This window comes from Canis lupus, chromosome 1 (assembly GCF_048164855.1).
Source record: "Canis lupus baileyi chromosome 1, mCanLup2.hap1, whole genome shotgun sequence".
In the NCBI taxonomy this organism is placed as follows: Eukaryota; Metazoa; Chordata; class Mammalia; order Carnivora; family Canidae; genus Canis; species Canis lupus.
In genome coordinates this window covers 36,158,926-36,183,419 of record NC_132838.1, presented here as the reverse complement: position 1 = coordinate 36,183,419, position 24,494 = coordinate 36,158,926, and the positions used below count along the sequence as shown (strand labels likewise).

Here is a 24,494-nt window from a genome sequence, read left to right as displayed (position 1 = left end):
AGCTGGGTAGGAAACCACAGGTGGGAGACAATTATAATTTGGTCCGTGTGTAGTAAAATTTCAGCCATTACCTGACGAGCTTGGTTCCAATTTGCTGTCGGATTTCCTGCCTTTCCTCTTCAGATGTGCGCTGCAGTATGTTTTTGTCCTCTAGTTCCTTCTTTGATGGTCTGTTGCCAAGTTTGATAGCAAGAGTATCCCTTCGTCGTATTTTACTTGCCAAAGCACCTGAGGATTGGAAAAGGCAGAAATGCAGAGAAAGAGGCTTTAAGAAAGCAGCACTCGGGTTATATGTGGCATGGGCTTTAAACAAAGTCCAGACAAAATTCTTTATTCACATGCAAGAGTGGAATTTTAATTAACCTCAGGGGAGAATAAAAAAAGTTTTGAGTTGGATGTAGTTCATTTTGAAAAACTGAAGAACTATTTTTAAAAATGTTCTGAAAAATGTTTGGGTGCCATGAAAGAACTTGCAAATATCACCTCATCATTTGAAAAGTGATATTTGAAGTTTATTTTGCTGAGACGGCAGATCATGGAAACTACTGATTGTGAAAGTCTTAAAAATGTAGCTCCTTTATTTATTTATACCATTCAGTTAATTCATGTCTTCGCCTTTCCTCTACTCAGAAATCACGCTGGAAAAAATTTATCTATGTTAGCAATGTTTTAATACTTAATTACCCAAGTATCCCTTAATTACCAAGAATCCTCAACAGAGGATAGTTAATACCAGGTAGATGATAACAATTTCCTTGTTGTTGTTCAGTACAAACTAAAGGAATTTGACAAATTGATGTTTCATCATTAATAACTTTTCACAATGAATAAATTCAATTCCATAGTGAATTCCTCCTAAGTCATGATCTTAGAAGTTAAAAAAAAAAAAAAACAACAAACAATACAAAACTTTCCGGTTCCCTAAGTTATATATAAATAGTTGGCATAATCCACTGTACTATATCATTCCTTCCAAAAAGGTATCCTATTTCACCTATTGCAGAAGAATGATTGTTTATGATTCTTCAAAGATATTTGTCACTCTTCATTCTTATCTCTCTTCGCTTTAAAGCCTAGTATAAAAGTGAGCATAAGTTTCAAACACCTTTAATAAGTAACCCAATGAATCCGTGTTTATGCTCTTTATTCAAGAAAGATTTTAAGGTGGAAAGGCCATCTCTGACCATTCTGAAAACACCTCTGTCATTAGAAAGCTTTGATTCCTTGTACAAATACAAATGTGCGTATCTTCCTCAGAGACAAAGGCCTGACCCCCTGGGCCCTGTAGAACCATCTTCTGGAAAGGCCTGTCATCAAAACCTAAACCTTAGGACACGCACATTTCTGATCTAAGAAAAGAACATGAGAAAGAAAACATCAGATGTCTGATTGCCGATGGCTTCCGTAATTTACAAAATGCACCTTCTTCTGTCCATCATCCATTTTCCTCCCCACCTCTTGAAAAAAAGTCTTACTTTCTCCACTGCCATCCTCATCCTCATCCTCTTCATCATCGTCATCATCAGTGTACAGGACAGGCCCATCAGAGTCTGAGTCATTGGCCTGGTACTCCCTTTGGCCTTCGTCCTCCAGGGCACTGAAGGATCCTGAAGATTCTCCCATAAGCTGAGGAGGCAGGAGCTGAGATGCTACCTTCCCCGGCTCATCTTTGGTTGTCAGACTGTTAAAGGCACAATAACACAGGGGTGGTGTGAAGTTCAGAGAGACAGCAAACATGACGAGAAGGAGCTCTAGTTCCATGAGCATCTTTCAAGTTGGTGAAAGGAGAAAGCAGACATAGGCAGCTAAGGACAGTGAAATGGAAAAGTAGTACTGTATGACAGTAGTACTGTATGACTTTATTCTCAAGGTTTTAGATTCTTCACCTATAAAATAGAAAGGAGGGATCCCTGGGTGGCTCAGTGGTTTAGTGCCTGCCTTTGGCCCAGGGCATGATCCTGGAGTCCCAGGATGGAGTCCCACATCAGGCTCCCTGCGTGGAGCCTGCTTCTCTCTCCCTCTCTCTCTCTCTCTCTCTCTCTCTCTGTCTCTCATGAATAAATAAATAAGATCTTAAAAAATAAAAATAAAATAGAAAGGAATGACTAGATGATATCTGATATATTTAGTACATGAATATGGTAAAACTATATTTTGTAAATTGATTTTTCTATAGCCATGGGACCTTAGTGGAAAGAACAGTGGACTAGAAGTTCCTGGATATTTGACTTTGTCTATACTTTTTCTGTACCTGTAACTCCTACTTATCTTTCAAGCCTCAGCTAAAGCCGTAGTTTTTTCAGGAATCTTTCATTGGCCTTCTGCCATTTCCTAAGATGACCTGCAGACAACCACATTGGAGCACTTAGTACACTGAACCTCCACCACCATTCACTTGTCCGCCATTCCAGTCCTCAAAGCTCTTTGACAAGTGGAATTTATGTTGATTTGCAGCCCAACACTTAGAAGGCTGGTGACAGAAAAACATACCTCTTTAACTGATACATGATTTAATCCTATTTTCATCACAGCCAGTGTATCAAGTCGAAAAATCATGTATCCTCTCTGGGTTTCAGTTTCTCCATTTGTAAAACTGCCTCTCACAGGAATATATTAGTAATGTAAAATGGAAAAGGTGGAAGTTAAATGCACTCTATACAAGAAAGGTGATGTGTACAGATGCAATAATTTTCTACTAATTAGTTTGCGTAGAGTCTCTGGTTTAAAGTCACTATAAATATATAAAGCCTGCCAGTTTTCACAGACTAGAATAAGAAAAAATGCTTTACATTGAAAACATATCATATCAAAAACAATGTGAGCTTCATTTTAAGATTCAGAAAATCCCCAAATTGCCTTCTGATATAAATAGAAGAATCCAAATTTGGATGTCACGCTTCTGAAAGACCGTTTTGTGCAAAACATGTGCTTGCTGTTTTCATTAACTTAAAAAAAAAAAAAACAACAACAACAGTTCTTTGAGTAATAAAAACAGGTAAACTTTGTCAGAATCTGAGGTGTTGAAAATTGTGCTTTGTGGTTATTAGCCTAAGGACTCTAAAATATTCTCTATTTTTCACTTATTAGAAAAATCCAACAGCCAAAATTCTTGTTTTCAAAGGGGAAACTATGCACAGCATATTTTATTTATTTTTATTGAGTAAAGTATGCACACATAAAACTTGCCTTCTTAACCATTTTAAAGTACACAGTCGAGTGGTAGCTAGGACATTTACACTATTGTACAGGCAATACCACCATCCACCTCCAGAACCTTCTCATCTTCCCAAACTGAAACCGTCCCATTAAGTAATAATGGGACCCCTAGTCTTAAACCCTAGTCCCTGGAAACCACCATTTTACTTTCTGTCTCTATGAATTTTGATATTTCAGGTGCCTCTTTTTTTTAAAGATTTATTTATTTATTTATTTACGATAGACACAGAGAGAGAGACAGAGACAGAGACAGAGACACAGGCAGAGGGAGAAGCAGGCTCCATGCCGGGAGCCCGATGCGGGACTCGATCCCGGGACTCTAGGATCGCACCCTGGGCCAAAGGCAGGGGCCAAACCGCTGAGCCACCCAGGGATCCCCTAGGTGCTTTTTATAAGTGAAATTATGCAACAGCTGTCCTTTTGTGCCTGACTTACTTAGCATGTCTTTCAGGTTCATCCATGCTTTAGCATATGTCAGAATTTCTTTTAAGACTTAATAATATTCCATTGCATAGATATGCCACGTTTTGTTTATCAATTCATCAGTCAATGAACATATGGGGTGCTTCTACCTTTTTTTTTTTTTTAAGATTTTATTTCTTTATTCATGAGAGACACACAGAGAGAGGCACAGACATAGGCAGAGGGAGAAGCAGGTTCCCTGCAGGGAGCCTGATGTGGGACTTGATCCCAGGACCCCAGGATCATGACCCAGGCCGAAGGCAGATGCTTAACCAGTGACCCACCAGATGCTTCTACTTTTTGGTTGTTACGATAATGCTGCTAAGGGCATTGGTTTACACATTATCTATTCAAGTACCTACTCTTAATATTTTTGGCTATATACACAGAAGTATAATTGCTGGATCACATGGTAATTCTAGGTTACATTTTTTTTGAGGAACCATCATACTGTTTCCACAGTGTGAAATCTCATTTTAAATACGAGAAAACTGTTCCACAGTCTGGATTTCTATTTGATTGCCACTGGAGGCCATCCTTGTTTGAATAGCCTGCCATTGTGGGTGACCACAGCACATTTAGTAGACGTGTCAATTAATAACACATTCTGAAGAGCAGAACAAAAGATACTTCAGGGCTAAGCCCTAGTATTCGTTTCTATCATTGCTCGCTAATTTATTATGACATCTATCATTATTTTAATGTCATCATTTATATTTCATAATGAGTTCTGCATACATTTACAACTTACATCTGTTCTACAGAATAAGGGGACAGATAAGCTATAGTTCATGAAACCTGAGAAGGCCATGAGTGCATTGCTCAAAACAAAGTATCAAGTCCAGTCTAAAATCCAGACTTACGACTCTTAATCTGCCTATTAAATGTTATATTTTATTTTATACTTGATATTGTAAGTTATAGTCATATTGTATTATGTAGGTTATAATTAACTAAATATTAAGTTATTATACTCCCAATTTGTGTTAATCAACTCATGACTTGCCTCTAATTTTCCCCCTAAGTATCTTGGACACATTGAACAAAACAGTGAACTCACTAAGTTTCATGGAAATGGACTAAACACAGTCAAGTCCCTCTTGGATACAGGCTCCAGATAGGCTGCTTAGTGTCTGCCTTAAATTGTCCCAGACCTAGATGATACTAATGAAGCTGACAATAAATAGAAATCTACTGCATGGTTACTACCCTGCAATATGTGAATAGAGGAAGATATTTTTACATAGCTACTTATCTTCTTTAAAGTTTTGATATTTGTATTCCAAACAGAAGCCTCCTCATGAGATGACAGGATTTTCACACATTCGTTCACTAAACATAACTGAGGGAAAGTTCTAAGTAAAGCAAGTGACTAAGAGCTAGAAATTCTAACTAAAATATCTATTTAAAAACAGAAGAAAGAAAAAAAAAAAAGAAGGATTTGGGGGAAAAAAATTGAGAGACTATTTATTCCAGGCTCATTAACTCAAGAGCAAACAAACCACTCCTGCAGAATGAACTATAATTTAAATTTTTAACTTTGAAGAACAGACAGGAAGAATATCTCAATGTCCTCTTCTAGGAAAGGATTATAGTTATCCAGAATGACAGGAAAATCTCTATATAAATACCTTGATGTCTAATGATGTCCTAAACTTGCTCTCTGATCATAGTTCCAGTGGATATAGTGACCAGCAGCTCTTCTGTCTGACGTCCTCTGCATACTTGGGCTGAAGACTGACATTAAACCCCCCTCCTTGTGCAGAACAGTGCTTAGCATGATGCAGTGCTTTCAATAAATGTCTGAGGAAGTGGACTGGACAGTCAAGTCACCTTGGGAAATGGGGTCTCTCACTGCCTAAGACTATCTAAAGAATCACCTTGTTCTACCTTGTTCTTTAATATACTGACTAATAAACCCATATATTCATTCTATTCAGACCTGTCTTAAACATTTGTACTTCCTGAACATGTTGGACATTATTTTGGTAAAAACCAATTTTAAATATAATGTCTTTCTGACTTTTGCATTCTTGGTGCTGAGTACACTGCTTAGCACATAGATGGCAAGCAGGAAATATATGCTAAAAGATTGAGTTTTGAGTTCTAAGGGCTGGAGTTCATTGCAATGCTGGAAAACACACATTATAATTAAATGAAGACCTCTGCTATGTGCTGGAAGAGTTAAGGACATTATAGCCATTCCTTTCAATGTCTTCTCCCATATTGTTTATTAATGTGTCAAACAAGATAATTTGTAATTTAACACTTGTTTATCTTTCTTTCAAACCATGGTGCTCAAAAGGATAAAAACAAGAAACAAATACAAAAGAAATTGCAGAAGTAGAAGTAACTGCTTTGGAAATGTATACAATTTCTAAGAGCATGGAATTTGACATGCAGCTCTGAGTATGAATCCTGACTTTGCAACTTATTAAGTGGGGAATCTAGGGCAGACTATATTACCTCTCTCAGTGCCAGTTTTCTCATCTATTAAACACAGATATTTCAGGAAAGACTAATATGAATTCATGATAACTGACAGTTTCCTGACATTAAATAACTATCCAATAAATGAAGGTGACTATTATCAGCAGTTGAATAATTAACAATGATAGTCTCTCAATCCAAATCAGCTTAATTAAGGTACTAATTTTCTTAAGTCTAGCATGACAAAGTTTTCTTTGAAAGAGAAAATATTAAAAGATCACAAGAGTGAATTTTGATTTTATTCTTAGAAACAGGAGAGGAGAGGTTGGATTTAAGAGCTCTAAGACTTCCCTAGAGAGAATTGGTTATGATGTCTACTATACTCTGACAGCCCTCCCTTCTTCATACCCGTGTGACAGGAAGGCTAACGCGGGATTTTTTTTTTTTTTTTGCCTTTATATATAGGACTTTGTAAGGGATTAAATGCAGGAGATGAAGAAGAATGAGAACCCTTGGGATGAATCCCAGGTTGCTGACTTGGGCAACTGGATGATGTCATGTCTGTGGCATACCAGATTCTGTACTGTTGCTGGGGACATAGGGGCAAGCAGATATGTTGCTTAGCTCTGTCCCATGGGTAGGAAAAAAGGGTTACCAGAGTAGAGTAGATGCAACAACTGATTCTGTCTGGATGAGTGCTGAAATGCACCAGAGAGGTTGGGATGGGAATTGAGGAAGCAGGAAAGGAGGCCCCTCTGAGGCTAGAGGAAAAAGAGATGGAATCTGAGAGAGTTCTTTCCTAATGGTCTTTATTTTCTTCGAGATAGAGAAGGTTAAATGGCTTGTTGTAATGAAGGTAGGCAGGAATGGGTGAGCAATCTGGACACAGATTACTCACTTTAAGTGAATAATCTCACTTACTTACTTACTTTAAGTAGTAAAGACTTAAAATAACCACTGTAAAGAAAGGAAAGGGAAGTGTCCGGGGAAAGAAAAGGGACTGCTGAACAGTAATGAAGCAGCCTCTACATCTACTTGAAAGCCACAGATCTGAAGTGGTACCTGTCTGAAAGATTGATGTCATCTTCCCTAGTAGCCTATGACATTCCTGGGGCAGGGCTATGAAAAACCAAAGGGTGGATGATATGTGTGTTTACCTTACAGTCACTAGATGAAATTGCAAAAGAAAACCGAGTAGGTTCCTTCATTTCCAATAGAGTGGTTTAGTGATCTTTGGTATTCAGCTTCATAGGTGATATGGATGGAATATAGGGTTTATGCCCCAACTCACCATTTTGCATTTTCTCGGCTCACACTTAAGCCAGTGCCTGAGAGGACAGTGGTTCTGTTGGTTGGCTCTTCGGTCCAGAGAAGCTGACTGGGGTCTAAGGCAGGGACAGGCAAGTCAGCTCCATTGCTGACCAGGACAACAGGAGAGTCTGAGGCAACAGTGCTCTGCTCCTCATGAGGCAGAGGAGGGGAGGGGGGACGAGGGGGTGGGGCCACAGGAGGTGGAGGGACTGCAGACTTATATTTGCCTGTGGTCTGCTTATCGGTCCCAGAGACAGTCTGCTCAGATTTGAGACTTTCCACCCTTGTCTCAGAAGACTCTCCTTTCAGGTCAGACGTGCCAGAGGTGGTTGCATCTGAGGACGATCGAGAGGTTGGCTGCTTGCCGGTTTTTTTCTTGCCCTTTGTGATTCCTACTGTCCCTGTTTTGCTAGAGAGTGTCTCCTTCGAAGCTCTGGGACGAGATGAGGTGGAGGAAGTAGATGGTGAAGCTGATGATTTGGACCCAGTTGCTTTTTTTGAATGAGAGGAACCAGCTAAAATAGAGAGATTTTGCATTAAAAGTCAAAGAAGTCTTATAAATAAACAAATGAGATGCCATGGTCAACAACGATGTTCCCTTTAAAATGGTAACATTTGTCAAATAAAAGGAAATAGGATAATAATGATAATGGTTTTATTTCCTGCCCCCTCCCTACTCCCAATCTAAGAGGGAGCCAGTGATGCTTAAGGTAGAAGCATAAAGGACAAGAGTCCTCTCCTAAGGAGACTAAGGAGTCCCTCTAGCTTTTTTAGCTGAGCCAGCCAAAGGGAAATCCTCAGCTCCTTGTCTTATTGGTCCACTGAATGAGTCCCTACATGCTCCAAAGAAGGGACATCACAGTGCATAAAGGACAGACAGACTGCAGCTGTCTGGATAGAACATAAGGTTGGGCTCATCACAAATTATGCATGTGCTATGATGTCTTTTTGGGAATGGAGTGGCCCACATTCAGAAAGCCTAGGATATATCCCTCTGGCTCCTTTCTGGACCAAAAGCAAATGTACTCAACTCCAGTTATCCCCATGGTTCTAGAGAAAGAAGTTGGCCATGCCAGCTCACACCTCCATCTGCTCCGGTGATAGGGTACAGTGAAAACACACGGCCACGTAGGAAAGGTAAGTCATTTTCAAAATATCAAAAGGCAACTGGGTGATGGGTAGTAAGGAGGGCACCTGAAGTTATTTATGAGCACTGCATATTATAAGCAACTGATGAATAACTAAATTACCTCTGAAACTAATAATACACTATATGTTAATTAAATGGAATTTAAAAAATCTCTCAAGCCTCACAAAATATCAAAGGGCAGAATTTTTTTTTTTTTTTTTTTTACAAAAAATGTCTAAATGGATAGCATTGGAATAATTTGAAGGGAAACAGGGTCATTCTCAGATCTTGTGACAAATACCCTTGCAAAGCCAATCTTTTTTTTTAAGATTTTATTTATTTATTCATGAGAGACAGAGAGAGAGAGAGAGAGAGAGGCAGAGACACAGGCAGAGGGAGAAGCAGGCTCCATGCAAGGAGCCCGACGTGGGACTCGATCCCTGGTCTCCAGGATCACAGCCTGGGCTGCAGGCGGCGCTAAAGCGCTGCCCCATCAGGGCTGCCCAAAGCCAATCTTTCTTACCACTTATGTTCCTAGAAGGTCTTCATCAGAGGATGGTTGTGGCCACTAGAAGGTATTTGCCTACTTTTGGAATGGTGGAAGGGGAGGAGGGCGGGGAGTGGGGGTGAATGGGTGACAGGCACTGAGGGGGGCACTTGACGGGATGAGCACTGGGTGTCATTCTGTATGTTGGCAAATTGAACACCAATAAAAAATAAACTTATTATTAAAAAAAAAGGATTGCCTTCAATCAAACCATCTTTAAAAAAAAACTTAACTCTCCTTTTCTTTATATTATTTTGGGAAACACATTTAAACTCCTACCAGAATAGTCTTTTGTTTCATGACCTGTATGATCTATAAATTTGTCCTAATTGCCTCTTCTGTTGTAATGTTATATGTTTCTTTTTCATGAGGGGTTAAACTATTTTCCACAGAACTATTAGAAAATATCTTGTTAGTATTGTGGAGCCAATCCATGACAGATATTATAGTAACTTACCTTTATTGAAGTCAGTTGGGGGAGGGTCAAGGGATGAAAAACAAAGGAATAGACAATGAGATATAAGACTTCACAACTCTGATATACTAAAAAAGATTGAGTCTCACTTGGTGAAAAGATCCAGACTTAAAAGCTATCTTTATAGCTTGGGTCTTTATTATTTTAGATACACACAACTAGAATTCACACTACCCCCTGCTCATACTACTACTTTAAAATTAACAATCTTCACTTGCTAATAGGTAATAAGACAAGGGTATTAAGCATACTTCTCCAATCTAAATTCATCCTAAATTTATTTTTCACAATGACAATCTAAGGATTTGAAGTCTAAACATGTTCAATTATCTTTGCAGGTAAATTGAACAGAATCCCTTTCACATACCAATATATACCAATGTGTATTTTATATATATATATTTTAAAGAATATTCTTTCTTTCCTAACAGCTTTCCTAAAGTTAACTTTCGCTTGATTTAAGGAAAAAGACAATTTTTTCAATGTTGGGGTGCAATGTCAAGTCATAGTATCTTCTAAAATGACAAGACTTTGCTGAAATTAACCATGTTCCTTAAGCTACCTTGAATTAAGGCCGTAATTAAAAAAGTAAAACCACCTCTCCTCAGTTAAATACTTCTATTGTTAACACAATGTGTAACAATGAGAAAGGAAAAAAAAAACCAATATAGGAGATTTGACATTACTTCACTCACAAAGCAGCTGAATGTGATAAGCCAATATCTGGTTATCTGGAGGTCTATACTAACAGGAATTGAAGAATCCTGATAGCTTTTACAAGAATTGAAAAATCTGACTAAAAATCAAGAGTTGCAGCTGAAAGAACTTTTCTAGAAGGACATGATTCAAATAAAACAAAGTTACCATGTAGAATCTAAATGGTTACAAATGGAATATCAGTTGGATTTTGAAGGAGTATTATCAATATTTGATAAAAGGATTCTTGCACAACAGTCTTGTTGGTATAGTTCAATGAAACTCCTTTTTCTCTGGGACTGACTGGGAAGAGCAACACTGTTATTCATACTGTGGGCCAATGGAGCCTCTCAATACAATGGACAATAGCATGACTGTGTTATTCTCCTAGGAACATCACGAGTCCATAAACAAACCTTCAAGTAAAATATCTGGATATAACTAAAAATCTCTGATGAAAGCTGTCCCCTGCCCTGGCATTAATCACCAGCTTTCTTCTGAGAGAAATGAGAGAGCCCAAGCCAAGTCAACAGTGTGCTACTACCGTATGGGGCAGGAGGAAGTGAGAAAGTTTGTATAATTCCCAAGCATGGGGAGTTGCAGCTTTTCTTTAAGAAGTGGGTCACCACCTGCCTCACTTCAAGCACTGCTCCTCAGGTTTGCTAGGCAGTCTGGGAAACACAGCAATGCCAAGAAGAATGGAAGCATGGCAGTTGGTGCCTGAGGAAATGGCCTGGAGGCACTTTGCTCAGGCACTAACGAAGCACAACATTCTGAGACATTTCATTTCAGAGCTTATTAGTAGACAACCAGACACTCAAGGTCAAGAGCCAAAGAGAGGAGCACAGTAGAGAAACATCTATTTGTATTTGGAGGGCTTCTCTACTGTCCAGGAAGCCATTCTCTGAGCAGTATGAGTAAAAATGATGGAGGGGAAAAAGATTAATACGAAGGCATAGCCTGGTAGCCAATCGGTAAGAAAGTTACCGATTTTGAGGAAAATAAGGTTTGCTACAACACAGCAGAATGTTCATGCATGTTTTAATAGAAAAATCCATTCAGCATATATACTTTGATCACTGTCCCTTTTTACAGCTGGATGACATGGTAGGTGTCTTATGCCACTTGACTAGAAGACTGGGAGCTCTATTTTGCATTAAATATATCTGATTTGAAAGGAAAGCTGGACAGACATTACATGTTGTTTGTAGGTGGCTCAAACCACACCTGTTGATGTGCAATAGTGACTTGTAACTACCCTAGTAGGATGCTATTCCTCATAATACATGGAAGTCTCAGAATGGGGGTGGACAGTGAACACTGAGCATGTGACATGACTTTCAACTTGGATGAAACAACTGTGATTCCAGTAGAGAGGGGTGGGGTGGAGCTGGACTGAGTGATATGAACCCTCTGTCCATTTGTCAGTAGAGAAACTACTATGTATGCTGAAAGATTTAAGATACTAAGATCTGGCAAAAATGTCAAAGATGTAAGTATCACATTCTTATATGCAACTTAAGATATCTTGAAGGAAAAACCAAGCCAAAAAGCCAGTCATAAACTCAAATAGGCAGAAGGCCAGGTGATGTGCAAATAATGTGATATCAGATCATTGCTATTCATCAGGCACACTACACCTTGAATCCTTCTATTGGTTCCTATACAGATAGTAGATACTTAGGATGAAAAAGGTCTACTCACCCAAAAACTAATGAGATCAACTAATCAACTGGTTGACTTTCCTTTGGTAGAGACAATAACAAAGGAATCTCCTGGGTATTCTCTAGGTCAAAGCAAAATCCACTGGTGTTACATTCTAAGACACCAGATACCAAAAAGGCCACCATTCCTAGAAAAAGTAATGAGCCCCACCCCAGAGCCAAATACCCTAGACTCCAGCCCACAGGGGGCATACTCACCAGCCTCTCGGGTCGTGTTTCGGCTTGTTGGCTTGGGTGGAGGGATGGGGGCCTGCTTACCAGGAGCCTTGGTAATTTTTTTAATAGGAGGCACTTCGTCAGCCTTGGGGCTTGCCCCAGCAGCAGCCCCTTTTGGAGGCACAGGTGTTTTTTTGGGCTTAGGTTTGGGTTTAGGCTTAGGAAGAGCTGGAGGAGATGGAACAGGAGCTGCCGGTGTTTCAGAGTGGTTTTCAGTGTTCTCTACAAATGAGAAAGTGAACAGAAGCAGACTGATACAGACACACACCATATAAATAGAAGGAGCAAGACATATGGCGACAGTGATACAAACACATGGCTGCTGGGCCTTTGGGAACCAGTGGGGTTGTTTACACCAGGGACAGAACAGTCATGGGTAAAGAGGATCAAAGGTGCAAAGGCTGAAAGCCAAACTGGGGTGCACTGACTGGGTACATTAATCATTCCTGTGATAAAACAGGGTAGCATAAGTTTCTGATGAAGTTATGTTCAGGATGAGTGTCGATGTCCATGGTCAGGGGCCAACACTGGCCATGAATTGGTGGCTCCTGAATGAGGATATGGGTGTGAGTGCTAAACTTAAACTGAACAGAACTGGGCAGCCCGGGTGGCTCAGCGGTTTAGTGCTGCTTTCAGCCCAGGGCCTGATCCTGGAGACCCAGGATTGAGTCCCACGTCAGGCTCCCTGCATGGAGCCTGCTTCTCCCTCTGCCTGTGTCTCTGCCTCTCTCTCTCTGTGCCTCTCATGAATAAATAAATAAAATCTTAAAAAATAAAAAAAAACTGAACAGAACTGAAGGGCACTGAGAGTGGCAGATCAGTGCACTGGACATAATGCCATGAAAACTGACAGCAAGGCAGTGCCTAGATTCCTTGACCTTCATGTCCTCTGTGCAGGGCCTTTCTCTCAGGAGAACTCAAGCCCCACCAACCAGAAAGTGATTTGAGCTTTGTCTCAAATTATGGTCAAAAATCAATCATTTTCTATGCTAAAGAAGACTCTGTAGCATTTTTTCTAGGAAGCATAATGTACTGATGAATAAAGTATTTTTTTTAACTATTAAAATTTTCTTGAGCTCTCGCAGCGCAAAAGGGCAGCTTCCTGCTTTCCAGTAACTTCCTCTGTCCTTTTCAAATAGTGTCACAACTACAGGTACAGAGGATGCAGAATCCCCCAAAATATCAAATTTGTTTTTGCTGTAAACACAAGTAACAACGTTGGAAAGACAAGGGTTGAAATTCATTAAAAAGAAAAAAAAAAAAAAAGTCGTACCTAAGGACAGAAGCCTCTCACAAGATTTTGCCTAACTGGAGGAGAAACAGTCTGAGTCTCTCATTATGGAAAGTGAAGGCTCTGAATGTTTATTCATGTCCTCGCATCTGTATTGTTTCTAATGGTGGCTGATCAAAATTAAAATAAATTAAAACACAGTTCTGGTCCAAAGAGCTAAGCAGTATTTCTTGAAAAATGAAGCACAATAAAACAAACAAACAAACAAAAAACCCATAAGACAGTGTTAAGACAAGACTAATAAGTAAAACTTTACTGAATATATCCTTCCATTATCGAATGACCAGAAAGGTTTTAATATCAGAATGCATTGCATTTTATTATTATTTCTTTTGTTTCATTTCTCATTCTAGTGAGTGTAAAGTGAGACTGTCATTCACTACTTTCCCTCAGTCCATGTAGATAACTACCATAAGAATGATTCAAGTTATAATAGGTAATCAATAAAGCTTTTCTTTTATCTTCCCTCAGCCATGAAACCTACCATAGTCCCCTCCTGCCCCTGAACTTACTGGTATTTATGGTCTGAGCTACTTGTTCAATATTTTCCAGAGGCTACTTTGTATGTGTGCCTTTCTATTCATATAGTGTGTCTTTTTAACTAAGTAGTGACTCTCCTAACCTAACTGGTCTGAACCAGAAGGCCACTTAGTCACCAACGTCAGTTAGAGTTGAGAACAATACAAGTTGATGCCACCCATAAATCACTTCATTTTAACATAAAATATATAAATCTATGTTGACTTGCCATGTCTTTTGACATAGGGCATGGGCCTACCCTTTAAATACTTTTTGATGTGACTCTGTAAGATTAGACAGTTGCATAATGCACAGAGATCAAGCCTGATGATACTCTCCATAGTGAGAGCCCATCAGATTCATCTGCAGCACTGGCGATCTCAATTCTCTTTCATGCTACAAACCTTTGCAGGTCTTAGCCTGTCCTCTAAGGCCTATCACTGAGATCTTTCTTTTTTCTAAGGTTTCAAACTCTAAAACTGCACCCCAAAGAATACAGTTTCTGGGTTTGGGAGGGAGGAGATGTTCACTCTATGACAGTTGGGAGTGACAATCCCAACTAGGTTAAAATTGAACATGCTGCATGCAAGCTCTTGGCATTTGTGGACAAGCACCATCCATACCTCTGTCCTCTATGAACTCTACCAATGCTGTGTGCATGTTTGCTATATAGCCAGTATTTATGTATATACTCTGTGGAGAACACTAAGGGGTGTGTGTGTCCCTGTATGCAAACAGTATGCTCTTCTGACTAAACTATGAATTCCGTTTGTCTAAAATGTCATAACCCATTAAACAAAATGCTTTAAACATGAGGTTTATTCAATGAATATGACTGGCTTATAGTTATTACCACCACGTTAGTAGAAAAAAAACTCTCTGCTTGTATCTGAGAGGTAATTAATGAAGTCATTATATTTTTTATTATTACCATATGACCTGATGACATGACATAAACTAATGGTGTATGAGTATTATCTTTTCCAGACGTGGTAAAGGAAGGGGTGCCTATTCGCTCTGCGTTGATACAGATACTATGTTCTAAAACAATGTGTCTGGAGGATAGCTATTTATTGTACTATGGCTCCTTCCATCATATGGAGTGTTCAGGTCAACACTCAGGAACAAACCTGAGAATAGCACATGACCCTCCCTTTGCCAAGAAAGCACCTCTGCCCCAATTCCTTTCCTTCACCTGACTACCTCCTTGTCTCCTTCAGATCTCAGTTTGGAAATATCTGCTTCTAAGAACTAAATTTGATCCCCATTGCAAGCTTCTCTGGCTGCATGTCCTCAGGCATTCCAGAGTACTTTGTATCTTGTATGGCGATTGCCAGTTTGCATGTTGGTCTCCTATAGCCTAGGATCTGCTGGAAGCCAAAGACTATTTTTGACTTGCCACTCCTTTCCTGGCCCCAGCAAAGCCTTACCATGTTAGATCTTCATTATTATTTGTGGAACAAATGTAAGTAAGTCACTTGTTACTTCCTTGAAAGCTCTCTATAATACCTCAATAGATCTGATACCAAATAATTCTCAGATTTCTTATATTTAACACCAATATATGTATAGCAAATTGCAGGTCAGTTTTTCTTGTATATTTAAAGGCACTTACTGAGAAAGAATAATGGGAGACTAAAAGCCCTGAAGGTTTTAAGGGAAAAGTCTCCAGTGTTAGGTATAGGAAGTCCAAGATCACTGTACCAACTCTGGATTCCAATGCCATCTGGAGCCCCAGAAAAACCTAAGGGTCCTTGGTGGAACCTACACACAATACAGTGTATAGGGCATTTGTCACTTGTTTTGTTTTCATTGACACTGATGTGGCAATTATTAAAATACTGATATATTATCTTAAAAAGGTATACAAGCATTTGGGAATTTAAAGGCATTAATATGGTTTTGCAAATATGATCAACTAATAGATGAAATAGCATTCTTGGATAAATTGGCTTAATGTGAAAGGAAAGGGATCATTTCACCCCCCACAAAGGGAATTAAGAACACCTAAAGGATGAATTAAGAATATGGAATTGTGGATTTGCATGCTAGTGAGACCATGAAAGGACCAGAAGTAAAAGTGAATCTTGGGTTGTTTTTTTGGAATTAAACAATGTCTTTCCAGAGAAATAAATGGTTATCTTTGTTTATGAGGCATTTTTTACTTAACAAAATACAATGTAATGTGAATTATGAGTGACATTCTTTTTATTCTCAGGAAATGGCTTTCCATACCAAATGCCTTCCCTCACTCTCAGTGTGGCTCTGGCAGGCGCGCCATCCACACAGTGAGGGGGAGGCCTTGTTGCCTTACTGGTGGTATGACAGCATGTCCAGCATTCCATCTCTTTCTGTACAGACCAGCCAAGCAAGATGCTATCTTAGATCTCGTTTGACCAAAAAGAACTGAACGTACTAATTCTAAGTAAATTAAACAAAAACACTTCTCATGTATCCATGGACCTATGACTATGAGGTCTGCCATCTTTTTAGAACACTAAGACCTGCTGGTTTAATTAATATAAAACTATCAACAACTTTTTATTAAGTTGATAAGGAAACATTTCCTTTGAAGTTTGGCCAGTCCACTGACTGACATCCCACATAGACCAGGTAAGCACCAATGATGGCTCTATTACATAATGAAGGGTGTGATTCTTGAATGTGAAAAAGCCATACCAGGGACAAACCACAGATGGCTTTGAAATTTAACAGTTCGGTGAGACAGGACAGTTGGACTTAAAAAAAAAAATCACTACTTGCATGAATACTTTCAAATTAATACCACTGAAATTTGTTTAGGTCTATTTTCTCTTTATGTTCCAGGAATATGATCATTTAAAACATTAGTTAACTTCTTGTAATCAGTATTTGTAAATTTAACCAGAGTCTTTCAATAGAACAGGACTAAGTAAAGCCCCATGAATACTATTCTTAATATTGAATAAATAAAGCAAAATAATAACAGATTGTTCATAGAGGCTTCCAAAGTTTTTACAGGCTAATTTATATGCAAATAAAAAGCTATGGACTTCAAGAGAAGATGATTTTAAGTTACAACGTCTGTCAAATGCTCTTTCGTTTTCTTTGTCTTTAGAGGATTTGGATCAAGAACAGAGGAAGAGAATGCTTTCAGCAGTTTCTAAGAATTCTCAAAATGCCTACAGGACCTAAGCTAGGTCTGAGAAATTTTTGCCATCCAACTCAGAAGGAGACATTATAGAACAGGAAATAGTCTGTTTCCTGAGGATTCATTTCTATGCTGCATGGAATCATTTAGAATCTCCCAACAAATCCGTACTTTGTAGGAGTTTCAGTTCAGGTTTGCATTAAGTACACGGCCTGCACATGATAGCAGTCGCAGGGAGAGGTAATCAATCAGGCAGTGATGAGGAACTTGTGAAATGTTTTGAGGGATCCTTGATAGACACAGATTTTGCTGGTGCCCTAATTGACTATAGTATATTCACTCTAGAAACCAAGGTCTTTAAAGAAGCCTTCAGGAATGGTATAATTGCCCCTGGCATATTGTGAAATTTCCAGTTGCACAGACAAATCATGAAGCTGAGACTGTGGTCAATATAACAACCAAAGTCCCCAGCATCTCTGGGAACTACAGTCTTGGGTCTTTCTCAAAAATGTCTAGAACCTGGACTAGAACCTATAATATTGAGTGTATGGATGCCATCAGCCAAGCTCCCACTTTTGGAGGGACAATGCTGGGCTGAAAGAGTCATCTTGGTTTTGATATTCTTCCATTCCTCCATATTGACATGCTCACACAGGTCAGTTTTAACTAGGAGAAAGAAATATTCAGACTGATGGCATTTTTTTCTAAAAATAAGACTAAATACTGAAGGAAAACTCCCGAAGAAAGGATAATATTCCCAGATATCTCTAATGATTGAAGAGGCTATCCCTTCTGATTAATAATGTTAACTAATGCTTTTAAATAAAAAATTAAATTATGTGCTTACAAAATGGATGCATCTGGCTGAGAAAACCATCCTATTTCTCTTCACTCGTTGAAATTTCTCTCTTCTTTGTATTTGCAAACCTGCTCTCTAACTGGTCTTAAGAGTCACTACTTGGACACTAAGACCTGATTCTCAACGTTGAGCTGTATTGAAGTAAAAGAAGATGGAGTTTCTCTTGATTTTACCTTTCTTATCTTCTGCCTTTTCTTCCAGAGGTGGTGCTTTTTCAGCTACAGAGCCATTACCTTCTTCAGATTTTACTACATTTTCCTCTCGGGTAGATTCCTCTCCGATGGGTATCATGTGCCCGTTTGAATTTTCAAAGTTAACTGTTACATCTCCATCTAAAATGGGGAAAGAAACACCTAGATGTCTAATTTGATGGCTTTCTTAAAACCCAGTTTTCCAGTTACTAGGACTGTAGGGTTTGGGTTCATGTTTCACACCCTGGGAACCAAATACATCCTGCATAGTTTCACCATGTTTTACTAAATAATTCATTCAAATGAAAGAGCTAGAAAATCCTTAGTCTTGGGGGAAAGCAGCAATGGAGGGGATGTCCACATGCCCTTTCAGGACAGTAGAAGTTATTATCCTAATTATACAATATCCCGGGGCAACAGAGCCCTTCTCTTCTTGTGCTGAGGCTTTGTTGAAATCAGTACTTTGGAGTTTCTTTGTCATTCACAAACTGAATGGTAATAGGAGAAATCTGAAAAATGGAATAAACATTTTAACAAGCACTGAAAACAAAAAGTGAATATAAATACACAAATAACACGAAATGTAATTACACATAAAAATGATTAGAGGCGAATATGAAAATACACAACCACCGCTCTCAGATGATTGCATCTGTGATATGTTAACTTTACATAGGAATAAAATTGCCACTCTGTATTCAGGGAAAGATGGTAGCGAGGCTAATTTTATTTTCATTTTCTTATTGGTGGAGATATTAAAATGTACTCAGGTAATTGTTACAAATAACTGACCAAAAGCCTTTAGTGTGGACTAATGATAATTTAAAAACATTAGGGAAAGAAAATGTGGAAAAAAGTAATTACAGAGGAACTTTTAAAAAATCACAACTGAAAATAAAATTTCTAATATGTTATCTAAACCAGAAATACCTAATATTAATTAATCCCTGAACTTTCATAATTTCTAGAAGTTTCTAATGTGAATGACATTTTGCATAAACTCTTAATTCAGTGATGCTTGAAAAGATGAACCCTAGATCATATTTAGAACATTTTAAGAGGCTTTGCTACCACCAGTAAAAAAAAAAAAAAAAAAAAGAGTATTGACTTTGCAAACTTGAAGAAATGCATGCTTAGAGTTATTTTTATGCAGTCTTTGATTAATCTTACTTTGGCAATGATTATAAATAAAACAGAGATCATCTCTCAAATTTTCATTAAGTATAATTGAACTGGTTTGGCTCAACAATAAAATCCATTGGCCTTCTTCATAAAAATAGGCATGACATTTTAATAATAAAAATACATATCATGGAATTATGTCATGTTCAAAATGAAAAAGCAATCGTTGCTAAACCACATAACTTCCAAGTACCTACAGTCTGATTCCTGTATAAAAAAGTAAAATAGATGATAATTGAAGGCAATGCCATTGTAAATAAATCTTAACTATTTCAATAAAATTAGGGTAATACTTTTCAAGGAGTATAGGTCAAGCCAAAGGGAAACTAAAAGATTCTTGATTCTTATTATTAGATTCCAAGGAATTCACTATTAAAAACAAGGGAGAGGAGACACAATGTAACATTAACATCCAGATATTAGACACAGGAAAACTAAAAACTAATGTAAGAATGGAAAATCCCAAATAAAACAGAAAACCATCTCTTTATACAAAACTCTTAATTTTTAGGTAACTCAAATATAAATTTATCTTTGATTACTTTGGCTTTAGTATTTCAACAAAAATATGTTAAAGTCATGTTAATGAAAACTTAATTATATTTTAACTCTTATTATGCTAAAATTCTTTATTATTAGGTTAAATAACTGATTTTAAAATCTAGAACAAAAAAAGCCAGAGAGAAAATTACATTGTCATGGTGCAACAAGAAATTGGATTTTCACGTAATATTCAGAGTCAACAATGTGGAAAGATACTTACTTTGAGGTCTGAAATAAAGCTAGCACGTATGAAAACAATGGTAGAAAAAGGAGACCTAGATGTGATAAATATAAATTCAAGAATAAAGCAGAGAACTGAAGTTATTAATAATTGATTTGTGTGTGTACACTGAAAAAGTTTTCTAGTTTTGTGTACTATTGTAGAGTGAAAACAAGTTGAATCTTTGATATAGTGTATGTAAGTCATTAGAATGCACGCAAACATGCCAGCAAAGGAGAGCTGAGAAAGATGCCATGGTTATAAGTGATAGGAGCACTCGTGTGCAAAGGAAAAAGCCAACTCAGGAAAGGTTGTAAACTTCAAGTGAATGAGAGAGAAAGCACCCACAGACATCAGTGGTGAGACAAGTAGCAGGAGAGTGTTTGGGGGCCTTCCCTCTCTTTGGTCAAACAAGTGTCTCTGGGATATAGTTAACAGAGAAACAGAGATGAGTAGAAAGTTATGTGTGACCAAACAGTGAGCAATTCACTCATCAGAAGGTTAAAAAGTACGCCATGGGGGGAGAGAAAAAGGAGGCTGCACAGCAGGAAGCAATATCTCCATGCCCTCATGCTAAAGCTTAGAGAAAGGATGGAAGGAAAGAGCCAGAAAATAAGGAATGAACTTGGACTAGACCTAGGAATTCTCAGGAGAGAAGACCAATTGTTGAACTTTGAGATGGAAGTTAGATGTTAGTGTAAAAAAGATCATCTAAAAAGGAATAATAATAATAGCTGGGAGTGAGGGTATGGGGTGGTATGGCATGAGGTCAAACCCAGGGTAGCTGGAGGGATTCAAAGAGTCGATCCAGCTCCCCGATTAAAGGGCATAATTGACAATAACTGTTAAGAGCTCATGCAAGGTCAAGAAGATCAAGGAAAAAAATGACTCTTCACTGGCAGAAGACAGGAGGTTGTCACCAAGCACAGCAGCTTCCAGTCTCTGGCTAGGGCTGAAAGCAGACTGAAATTTTCAACATAATTGTTTTTGGAAAAATGACAGAAAACTATTTTCTCCGTCCTTGGCTGAAAAGGGGAAAGACTCAATTTACAATCGGCATCACCAGGAACTTTCAAGGATTAGGTCATTTTTTTTTTGGTTTCGTATAGGGACCATAAAAAAGGCAGAAAGTAAAATTCAGCAATTTATGACTTCCCAAGCATTAAACCGATTACATTATGTTTAGGCGAAAATTTGTTTTGTTCTTTGATGTTTTAAAACGTTTAATATTCAGTCTGCAGAAGTGACAAAAAGGTCAACTAGTGTCAGATTTCTGGGAAATAAGTATAGGAAATTGTAAACCATCAAGTGCATAGTTTAACAGATGAGGCAGTACAAAAGCCAATCAATACTAACCATTTCTTTAATTTGACCAATGTCACTTGTTTTTAGAAAAAGTCAACTCTTTTCTAGGTATGATTTTTAATCAGAACAAAGGGAGTCTTTATATCTGTCTTTCATACTCATTAACAGTTTCAATCATTTTCCCATTTTTTCTTTCTTTAAAAAATTTCCAAATAAATGACACCAAACAATCACATTAGCCCACCCCAGAAAGGTAATCGCTCAGTGGATCTGTAATTTCTCTCCTACCCCTGGAGAAATTAGAGGGGAGACAAATTTGGATACTGCAAGCCCACTTTCAACAAACAAAAAATTAGGGATGTGTTTTTTATTTTTAGAAGTCCCAGATAGGAAATAAATAGCTTCGTGATAATAGAAAATCAGAGAAAACATAAAGTTCATTCATAAAACAGAATGATTAAAGTATAATGAGCAGAGATTGAAACAAAATGCCTAAATTATGAGGGCTCAAGGGCATTATTCACTCTAGACTTCCCAATATTCTTTGAAGTAGGAGTGAAATAGTGAAGCATTTCCTAGCTCCACTCTGGAATTATTCAGATGTTGGAAAAAGTGTGTCACATGGATTTATAAATAGTGAATTCCAAAAGATGTTCTTTGCAAGGAACATTTACCAGGAAAAGAATTCTGTGATTTTAATTCTAAATTAATAGCACTTTATTTATTCCCATAAAAGTATAATAACAGTACTTTATCCCAGCTAATGTCCAGGGGTGGGGGAAGGGAAGGCATGAGGTAAATCAACAATTTTGCAACAAAAATTTCCTTTAGTTTTAAGAGTAGTGGGAATGATGAAATTTATTTGGTATTGCTTATTTGGAGAAATAACCAATCTTGGTGTCTTCTTCCTGGGGGTCTATTTGGGTTTCTATCTAAGCCCTGTCTTTTTTATTTTTTTTAAGATTTTATTTATTTATTCATGAGAATACACAGAGAGGAGAGAGAGAGAGAGAGAGAGAGAGGCAGAGACACAGGCAGAGGGAGAAGCAGGCTCCATGCAGGGAGCCCGACGTGGGACTTGAACCTGGGTCTCCAGGATCACACCCTGGGCTGAAGGCGGCACTAAACCGCTGAGCCACCCGGGCTGCCCTAAGCCTTGTCTTTTTGAGCAAGATTCTACCTTGGGAGGATAGAGAAGAAAGGGAAAGATAATTAGGGGTAGGGCAAAAAAAATATTTGGATATAATAATTGTTAGTGAAAAGGTGAAAGACAATTAGATTCAAAGAAATGAAAAGAGAGCAATACTAGGAAAATTACATGAGAGAATGCATAAAGCAGATTAATTTAATTTGTTCATTCGTGCCTTATTGATTGTACATTTGATTGTATTATAGAGTATAAAGAACAAAAGATACATTTACTACTTCTTTTCCCTCCCTTTGCTTTTACTGGTAGGTGTAGGAAACCATAAGGCAGGACGCAATAGCTCTGCATCTACTCAAACAACAGAGTTAACTTGTATAGAAGGAATGAAGCTCAAGAACAGAAGAGAAGTCATGTAAGAATTTGTATCTTATCTGTATCTTCAGCCCACATACCTTTGTAGAGCTTTAGGGTTAGTGACATATGGTGAAGGATTCGCCAAAAAGGTCATTGAATTTCTTTTCTAGAATACCTTAGATTTTCTGCAGCCCAAAAAGGCATTTGGAATTAAAGCAAGATTCCCAGAGTGCCATACTCACTTCTTTATCTCCCCAAGACCATGATCATCTTAAATTTCAAAAGAAAATGAAAGAAAGACCAAAGAATAAAGGATCAGGTTATTTTAAATGTATGATTAATTTCCTCACCTTGATCAGGCAACTCCTTAAGAACGCCCCTTCTTATCAGCTCCTCTCTACTTTGTCTTGTGGATATCTTCCTTTCTAATACTTTTAAAAAGAATAAGCATAAGTAAGAATCAAGTCATTGCTTAAAATAATTATGAAAAACATTCCAAGTAGAATGAGCACATTTATTCTGCTCATCTGAGGGCTCAAACTCCAGTTTTTCTGGAGTCTACCAAAACATGTGGTTGAAGTCAATATAATTAATTAGGACAAGAGCAAAGGACTGTAGCCCGTGCTCTGAAACCCAGCCACTGTGCCTGGTCCTTCAAATGATGATGTCTGGCCAAGAATCCAGATACATTATTTCACATCAGTTATAGAGCACACAGGCTACTTCTCATTTTGAAATATTCCTTTTCTTTAGGCATTCTAAAACAGAGGCTTCCATGAATATGCAACATATACAAAGAATACATTATGCTTACATTAAAACCAAACAAACATTCAGTAAATATTCAGGTAACTCCTTTGAATCCCAGAGAAAAAGAACTACTTTTGCAGTGTTTTCTCACACCATCTATCACAAAAGTCCAACACGTCAGATCTCTGTAACTCTTTTCCTTGCCATACTCAAAAGGTCTAGCATGTTCTGGTATATCCCCTGACAAATCCCAAGTCAGGACAATGGAGTCAAGTCATGTTTTCGCAGGCACGTCAAGCGATGGGAATCTCAACACTGTCTCTTCCTTGTTCTGGAAGAATTTAAATTCCTGTTACAACTTCAGAACGGGTCTTAGGAACCAAGGGTAAGATTTTGACAGTATTCACCTTATGTGTATATAACATTCTGCAACCCTGCATGGCTAACTCCACTCCCCACTTCGAGGGGCCAAGATGCTGTATAAAATTAATATAATCTACTAATTATCTGAGCCAATATTGTCCGAAGTGTGTTCTAGAGAACTCTCTTCCTTCTAGATGACCTGTTTGAAAAAGCACCTTGACACAGCAAAAAGGGGCCACAGAAAGGGCCTAGGGCTCTTTAGGGAGAAGGAAAGGTACATTGGTGGAGACTGGGTAGCCACAGCAGAACTGGATTCTGATTTTCCCGAAAATTCCTATTCTGGGCCTCAGAATTTGCAAATCCTAGAGTCACATGAACATCATTTCAAGACCAAAACTAAACTCCATTACCCCAAGCCCTGCCCTGACACATAG

The 24,494-nt window shown here is 38.1% G+C and overlaps 1 protein-coding gene across 7 annotated transcripts in view; it reads right to left on the bottom strand.

Moving 5' to 3' along the window:
• Window positions 1-24,494, bottom strand: part of PHACTR2 (phosphatase and actin regulator 2) — a 206,707-nt gene that overhangs the window by 42,363 nt on the left and 139,850 nt on the right. For 4 of the 7 annotated variants that reach the window (XM_072826162.1, XM_072826138.1, XM_072826153.1 and 1 more), the window contains exons 3-8: window positions 23,298-23,378; window positions 18,179-18,337; window positions 12,189-12,428; window positions 7,400-7,934; window positions 1,476-1,681; window positions 72-228 (exon numbers count right to left, since the gene is read on the bottom strand). In XM_072826162.1, the coding sequence (XP_072682263.1) occupies window positions 72-228; window positions 1,476-1,681; window positions 7,400-7,934; window positions 12,189-12,428; window positions 18,179-18,296 (1,256 nt within the window). In that variant the 5' untranslated portion in view covers window positions 18,297-18,337; window positions 23,298-23,378. Of the gene's footprint in view, window positions 1-71; window positions 229-1,475; window positions 1,682-7,399; window positions 7,935-12,188; window positions 12,429-18,178; window positions 18,706-23,297; window positions 23,379-24,494 lie in introns of all 7 variants that reach the window. The other 3 variants (XM_072826171.1, XM_072826146.1, XM_072826181.1) reach the window with 3 other exon arrangements.